We start from the raw sequence: 8,803 nt of genomic DNA, 5'->3' as shown, positions 1-8,803 counted from the left end.
TTTTTATAAAATCAATTAATGATCTCTTTTAATTATTTGATACTTTGAACAAATATATTAAGTACATGAGTTTTCAAATTATTCTTGGCATAAAAAGTCAGACTATTATATACAATGTCCAATAAACTAATCCCATAAAGCAATACGTACCCTTCAACAATGGTATGAGTCGAATGGAGGTTTGACTTTATACCAATACTCTTGACACTACAGCTCAAGAGCAATACTACTGGTTTGGATATTGACAATAAAAAAATTATAAATAATAATGAAATAATTTGTAAATAGTAATAAAATAGTTTGAATTAAGATATTTTATGGGATTTTAGAAAATGAGAGAAAAAATTGAATAAAAAGATTATAAAGTTGAAATATTGTTAGATTAATATAATTTTTTAATATTTTTTTATTTGAAAAAGTTGAATTATTTTTTTGTGTATTATTTAGAAGTTTGAGAAAGTTGTAATAATTAGATAAAAAAGTTAAAATTTTGAAATTAAAAAATGTTTATATTTGTGATATTTGGATGTTAAGATTAGATGATATGAACTCTATTGCACTCAAAAGGAGCTTTATCTTTCATTTTATCTCACTTAGTTACTACCTTTTTTTTTTTTTTTTTGAAAATAACCTCAGAAACTTTCCATTGAAATTACGTTTTACAACTTGTATCATTAAGAAGGCATCCCATAGTGAATTCCAAGACCTTTTCTATCCAAACTATTTCTTTTCGTATCTCTAAAGCTTTCTTTGTTAAAATATGAGCTATTGTGTTCTTTTTCCTACTAGCAAATTGAATAAACCAATGTGTCCTATTTCTGAAGTCAAACTTAACATCATCGATGATAGAACTAAAGTCAAGAACAGCTTCTTTCTCACTCAGTACAGCCTCAACTACTTCCTTTGCATCGCCCTCAAAGATAGCTTTTTGAATGTTGAGATCTGAGCACAATTCAGCTGCTTTTCTCAAGGCCAAACTTTCTGCAACAGCTGCATTTACCACATTATTCTTGATATCACACTCAGCCACCAAAGCCTCTCCTTCTTCATCTCTTATAATGATACCAATCTCCATTCTCTTTCTTTTTACATCTAAAGAGGCGTCCCAATTAACCTTAACAAATCCCCTTTCTGGTTTCTCCCAAGTCTCCAATAACTGCTATGCCTTATTCTGCTAGCTTTGATGAACTTGAGCTTGTGCCTCCTGAAATTCTTGCAAGGCTAGGTCCCTTCCTTCTATGAAGGCTAGGGTGAGGTTCATTGTTTAGCAAAGAGTTTGTCTCTAAGACTAATCAGCAGAGGATTGAGTGTGGAGGAAGAATTATCCAGAAGAGTTTCAAACTCACGGATGAAGAGAAACAAGATTTCACTCTTTCGTATGAAGTGATTCATGAGTGTAAAATGATGAAAGTTGTGCCTCGTAGCGTCGATTGTTTTCGCAACTCTTTTTAACTCATCTAATCATTACAATTTTTTCAAATTTTCACACAAAATAAAATAACGAATTTAACTTTTTCAAATCTCAAAACAAAAACAATTTAAAAAAATATATATTCTAACAATATTTTATTCAACTTTTAACTTTAATTTTAACTCATTTCATCTTATTTTATCTTAAAAAATAAACGAGGCTAAAAGTCAAGGTAATAGTTAATATGGGTGCAGTTTGGATTCGGAGGAGACTTGAGGAGACTTCAGCTCATTTCGTACGGAAAGTAATATTGAAGATGATTTCAATATTTTTGAACTCGTTTGACGGAAAAGTCTTTGATGTGTTCTCATCTAAGACAAAACTCTTCTGACCGTTACTTTACTTTTCGACTGTTTCCATTACACGGGTGTAATGAAGGCGAACGAAGCTCACCCACCCCTTCACCCAAGCCCGAAACGCACCCTCATCTCGACGCAGAGGTCTTGAAATCCCTCACCCACCCCTTTCACACACCCCTCATCTTCATCACCATGCAGAGCTCCTCACTCGATGCCAGACCCATCTCCTGCCGTCATCAACGCCAAAGCTCACCAGTTCAGCCCACTTCACGGCATAGTTGAGGGGGCCATCTCATCTGCAATCTCTAGGAAACGCACGAATTGGAAGGCAACCCAACTAATCGCACGAATTGGAAGCATCTCAAGACCCACGGCGAAGGTAACCCAGGTTCGTTGATCGCGTGAGAGACACCATCCCCACCTATCGAGCTGGGTTTGAGGTACTGCCTGGTAACCGTACCACATCACGTCCCCTTTCCTTTTATAGAGATTCCCCTGCCCCCTGATCCAAAGCCTGCGAACACACTTCTAGGGTTTTGATCGTGAGATTCGTGTTTAATACTGTAGAATTATTTTATTTCCGTTGCCTCTTGCATGATAAATTCACAAATTGCCTACACAAATGAAACCCACCCTTCATAAAATCTGCAAACAGCGCACCTCAAGATTCAAATCCTACCATAAACACCCACCGGGTATTTCTATCACCACCACGGCTCCAAGAACATGGTCCTTCCAAGTATGTGAATCTAACTCATCTCAAATCACTTTTAGCTGTTATGTATGCAATGCACAAATTTCAGTTGGCGTGACTCTAGTTGGGAGATGAATTTGCTGGGAAAATTTGTTGTGTAGTGGTTACTGACCGAGAAAGAATATTATCCATATTATGCAAGCTGTGCATGAGCACGACAGTGCTAAGTTTCATGTTATTCTTATTTTCATTTGTAAATTTAGGTGTTTAGAAAATATTTATGATGTTTACCCATTTCATTTGTTTAGATGTTATGGTTTGAAATTGCATAATGAGATTATTTAACAATGCATAATGCTGTGATGTTTATGGTTTGTCGTGCATGTGGTTTTTTTTTTTTTTTGGGTTTGCATACTTGAATGTGGTAGTTTGGTTGGGGCCTGATTTCTTTCCTGTTATTTGTTCCAAACTGCCGTGCATGTGGTTATGGTTTTTTTTCCTGTTATTTGTTCTGCTATTGTCGTGCATGTGGTTTTATTTTTGGGTATGCATACTTGAATGTGGATCTTTGGTTGGGGCCTCATTTGAAGTCACTTAAGAAAAAAATTATTGTGATGTGTTTTGTTTATGTTTTTGGTATGCATACTTGAATGTGGTAGTGGGAGTTTTTTTTTCCTGTTATTTGTTCTGCTACTGCCGTGCATGTGGTTCTTTTTTTGGGTATGCATACTTGAATTTGGATCTTTGGTTGGGGCCTCATTTGAAGTCACTTAAAACATAATTATTATGGTGTGTTTTGTTTATGTTTTTGGTATGCATACTTGAATGTGGTAGTGAGATGTTTTTTTTTTCCTGTATTTTGGTCTGCTACTGCCATGCATGTGATGCGGTTTGGATTTGGGTTTGCATACTTGAATGTGGTAGTTTGCTTGAGGGCTCATTTCAGCTCACTTAAAAAAATAATTATTGTCGTCTGTTTTGCTTTTTGTTTTTGGTATGCATACCTAAATGTGATAGTGGTATGCATACTTGATTTTTGTTATTTATTTTGCTACTATAGTGTATTTTTATATAACAAAGTTTACTTTTGGCCTTAAACTTCCGTCATGACTCATCTTCTAGCGATACTCCTTACGCTCAGCTACTAGACATCGCCCATATCAACATGTATGGGTCATATTTTAATTCCGGGTCATTACTCATATTAAGGCATATTGCCTTTAATGTTGCATAGTTGACGACCAATGTCTTTTTCTGTTATATTACCTATTTCTTAGCTATTCGAAATGGATGATCCGGAAAATACAATCCGGGATCGTGAGATTTGGGGCGATGGCATGGAGGATATATTCATTGACATGCTCTACCAGGATGCCCTTCAGGGTAGATTAAAGGGTGGAAAGATCACGTTTAGAGAGCATTCAATTTATGCTCAGCGACTAACCGCTGTTGGTGTAAAAGTGTTTGACGCGAACCAGGTTCGAGGCAAACTTACGAGGCTTAAGGGTTTACAACGTTTGTTCATCGATTTATTGAGCCAAACCGGGATGGGTTGGGATCCCGACACGAAGACAGTAGTCGTGAGCGACGACTGCTGGGAAAATGCTATCAGTGTAAAACTTAACTTTCCCACCATCTTTCTTTAACCAAAAAGCAAGTTTGCTCACTACTCATCTGATTATTAACATGTATGTATAATATGTAATTGTTAGGTTAAATTCAAATGGAGGAGGTTTCGTACTTTTGGCTGCCCAAAGTACGAGGAGCTGTGCACTATATTTGGCGCTTCTGTTGCATACGGGACTATGCAACATGCGTCAACACAGTTGCCAGCAGATAGCGACGACGAGCGCCGGCTTGATCAGGAGATGCGAGCTCGGCGACCTCCCGCATTTGGCAATCGACAGGGATTGCCCATTGACAATGATGACTTTATTGACTTGATGGGGATCGGGCCACCTTCAATCGATGCATAGAGACAATCATCACGAAGAACGAAGAAGAAAAAGAGCGAGTTTGAGGTACAACTTTCTGAGGCCGTTGAGCAGGTGAAACGCACGTAGATTGCGCGTCGTAGGAAGTATGAGGATCAGGAAGCTGTGGATTCAGTAAAGCGCAGCAAAGGATCACAGCCTAGTGATCGCACCAATGGCGGTTATGATCCGATTAGTCATTATGCGACATTGCTCAGCGAGCTTTCCCCAAGGCTGGAACCTCAACAATTTGTTCATGCAGTTAAGGAATTACTAAACCCAGATATGCGGCAATTCTTCTTGTCAATGGATGCTGCGGGGAGGGACGATTGGGCCCGTAATTGTTAAATTAGCATTTATAATGAGTTGTATTTTATTCTTTAGGCCATTGTGACTCTATTTATATTCTCATACATTTCATGAGATGATTTATTGGTTTGATGAGTTTATGAACTGCTAATTTTTCGACCATTGTTGTCTGGACCATTCATTAGATGAAGTAGATGAGGGCCTGATTTTAAGGGTTAAGGCAGTGTTTGGATTATGCATGATTGTTCACCTTAATGCATAATAATTATCTGATTATAATAATGCATGATTATTTTGTAAACTTGGGAGATTACTTAAAACTGTTGTTAAAATAAAAGTGCGAATTAACCCACTGTGCACCATGCGAATTGGTCAGCAGGAAGCTACTCGATGAACATGAACCTTGATGCAGATGACATTGTTACTAATGTGGGTTCAATTGATAGTAGTGGAGATGAACTTGCAATTGATGATCTTGAGACACTCGCATTTCTTGAGAGGGCCGGTAGACAAGCACAACAACATCTTAGACAGCCACAACATAATATCGGTCTGAGGGGACATCAATATATTTTGGAAGTTTTGAATGGGAATCCAACGAATTCTCGCGAGTTATTTCGAATGGAGGTTGATGCCTTTCGCGCATTATGCAGCTTGTTACGTTCAAATAGATTTTTGAAGGACACTAGAAAAGGGGTGACCGTCGAGGAGCAATTAGGCATGTTCACATCGGTAGTGGCGGCTGGAGAAGAACAACGGGGAGTGGGGCAGGGATTTCAATATTCAACTGAAACTGTTAACTCCCACGTAAAGAAAGTTATGCAGTCCCTATGTAGGCTTGAGACACATCTTATTTACCCAACTCACACATCCGGGGTGCACCCAACAATCGCAGCCAATCTGGGGTGTTATCCTTGGTTTGAGGTAAGTTGTTTATGGTAGATAATTAATTATAATTTTGATTATATTGGATCATTGTTTAATAAATTATTTGAACTGTATGCAATCATATCTAGATGGGTTCTTCGTTTGCAGGGATGCATTGGTGCAATTGATGGGACGATGATTGACGTTGTTGTACCTGCAGAGGTGCGCGAGGCATATCGCAACCGACATGGGCGAGTTGCCCAAAACGTGTTGTGTATATGTGACTTGGACATGAAGTTCACATTCCTGTACACTGGTTGGGAGGGAAGTTCGCATGATGCACGCGTATTCATCGATGCATTGAGTCAAGGCCGTAACCAATTTCCAATGCCTCTCGATGGTAAAAAATATTTATATTATTATAATAATTTTTGTTTGCAAATTCTTTCTCTTTATATGTATTTGTTACATATGTGGGAATGGTTGGTAAGGGTCTGATTTTTTTCCAGTTAATGTAACAGGTCATTATTATCTAGTCGATTCGGCGTACCCATGTACTCGGGGATTTATGCCCCCTATCCCAGAGAGAGATATCAGAGAAGTGACCGTCAAGGTCAAAGGGGATTTAGGGGGTATAAGGATTATTTTAATCATCGTCATTCATGCATTCGTAACGTAATAGAACGTATATTTGGGGTATTGAAATCACGATTTAGAATTTTAAGACTCATGCCTGCGTATAAAGTCAGGAAGCAAGGGGATCTGATAATTGCATGTTGTACGTTACACAATTTTATTAGAATGACGACGCCGAATGACTGGTTGTTTGAGGACTGGAGAAATAGGGAGCTGAGTCAAAGCGATCGTGCATATAGTGACGCCGCAGCTTCAGTACGTCATCCTGACATGACCGTCAAATCAGCCCGAGCTATGGCTGGAATTAGGGATGACATTGCCATTCGTATGTGGGAAGCTAGGGGTGATTATTGATATGTATGTAATAAATATTGAGAATATAAAGGTGTAGTTAGAGATTCAAATGTATTACAAACTTGAATTTGGTGCGGCAATATATTACTTATTTCCATACATGGGGAAGTTTGTACCAAATTTGTTTAGAAAATATGGTTGCTAATTTTATGAGCTATATACGTAAATTTAGTTTAATGCAATGATTGGTCGATATGTAAATTTTATATTGCTAAAATTATAAAAAAAAAAGAAGTGATTTTATAATTTAATGATGTTATTTTTTCTAATTTATTATCATTTACCATTATATATATATATAATTATATTAGTATTATTTAACGATTTTGGAAACAATTAAAAATCATTTTTAAAACATTTTTTATTAATCAATTTTTATTTGATATTTTACAAAAAATTTCCGTTACAAAAAAATTGTAATCCGGAATATATTATTATTCACTATATTAAAAAAAATAAAAATTAGGTAGTTAGTTAATTAATAATTTATTATTACTTATTATAATATATTTATAAATAACAACTATCTCATTTCAAAAAAAGTTAAAACCATATCAACTAACAACTCATCTCACTACTATTCACAACTTATCTTAACTCATCTCACTACTATTCATAAATCATCTCAACTCATCTCATTACTATTCACAACTCATCTCAACTTATTTTCAAATCTAAACGGCACCATAAAGAAACCTCTGTGAGGTAAATTGCTGACATATGTTGAGAAGCAAACATGAATCATATTCAAATATGAACGCCTCCCAAACTTTTATTTCCAATGTGGCACTTTGAGACATAGTGAAAGAGGCTGTTTGAAGGTGGGATAAGGCAAGCGTTGGGCAAAGACCATGCAGAATCAGTATGATCCAAGGCTTGGATCAAGTAATTGATCTTCATGTGTGGACGGAGCTAGGAAGTATGAGGGTAGGCCAGAAACATAACCAAGCAACGAACACCAGTATATCAAGAGTTCCGACAATGTTGATCCCAATGGTTCCGAAAAAGGAAAGGAAAATCATGAAGCCAAGATTGCGGTGGTCTCGTTCGGATAGTCAGACGAGATGAAAATTCTGTTAATAATAGTGAGATGGTTTGTGAATAGCAGTAAAATAGTTTGAGGAAAAATTTTTATTAGATTTGAGAAACGAGAAAAAATAAGTTCAATAAAAATATTATAAAGTTAAAATATTGTTAAAATATAATTTTTTTAATATTTTTAATTTCACCTAATCCCCACTCATCTTGCTCTGTTTTTGAAGGAAATGGGATCAACTTTTTCAGAGGAAGATGGCTAGGGATGATGTCAATCGGCTTTCAGAAGGAAATGGGATCAAAAGACCAGATGCCAATCCAAAAGGATGTCCTACTTCCGAAAGGAAACTCATTAAACATTGTTAGTCAGCTTTTATAGACGAGACAGGACAAAGGTAGACACAAGTATCAAGGGGAAAAGACTTTGTATACAATATGGTAATTGTGAAAAATTATGCAGAAAGACTTTCTTCGAGTTAAACTATCATACTCCAAGAGGAATCCATGCAAATTGCAGTCTAAGAAGATGGGAGGCTTTGATTCTGTAATTGTCGAGGTCAATGGCTCTAGCGTCAAAAAAGCTAGAGGTTCTCCAATCAACGACGGTTTTTGACAGGCTTCTATGGTAACCCAGTAAAAACCAAAAGGGAAGAGATTTGGAGATTGCTCAAGCACATAAAAGCCACCTGCTAACATGGCTTGGTTGTACATGGGTGATTTTCATGAAATCCCTAACTAAGGAGAGAAGTTCAGGGGCTGCTATGAGACCATACAGACAAATGGAAGGGTATAGAAAGCCATTGAAGGATGCAGATTGAGTGATTTGGGGCTCCGGTGTGCTAGATTTCCATGGTGCAATAATAGAGAAGGAAGTGCCTTTAAAAAAGAAAGACTAGACAGTGTGTTGGCTAGTAGTAAATGGCATAAGCTATATTCTCTAACTACTGTGAATGCTTTCGCAGCTTAGAGCTTAGATCATTTCCCATTATTTGTATCTACTTGCAGTCAGGCCAAGGAAGGTAGCCCCAAACAAAGTGGGCAAGAAAGATGATTGTCATGAATTAATAAAAGAGGCTTGGTGTAGTACTACACTTTTAGAAAACAAATTTGAGGCAACAAAAGCCTCAAATTTGTGCACTGTTTAACAAAAGCCTCAAATTAATAA

General features: G+C 36.9%; 1 protein-coding gene across 1 annotated transcript; it reads right to left on the bottom strand.

Annotated features, from left to right (window-relative positions):
- Positions 1-652: 652 nt before the first annotated feature.
- On the bottom strand, positions 653-1,075 carry LOC121247257. The gene has a single exon (XM_041145632.1). The coding sequence runs from the start codon at positions 1,073-1,075 to the stop codon at positions 653-655; it is 423 nt and encodes a 140-aa protein (XP_041001566.1).
- Positions 1,076-8,803: the final 7,728 nt, after the last annotated feature.

This window comes from Juglans microcarpa x Juglans regia, chromosome 1S (genome assembly GCF_004785595.1).
Source record: "Juglans microcarpa x Juglans regia isolate MS1-56 chromosome 1S, Jm3101_v1.0, whole genome shotgun sequence".
Classification (NCBI taxonomy): Eukaryota; Viridiplantae; Streptophyta; class Magnoliopsida; order Fagales; family Juglandaceae; genus Juglans; species Juglans microcarpa x Juglans regia.
Note: the sequence above shows the minus strand (reverse complement) of the source record. Positions and strands in the feature narration are given on the sequence as shown.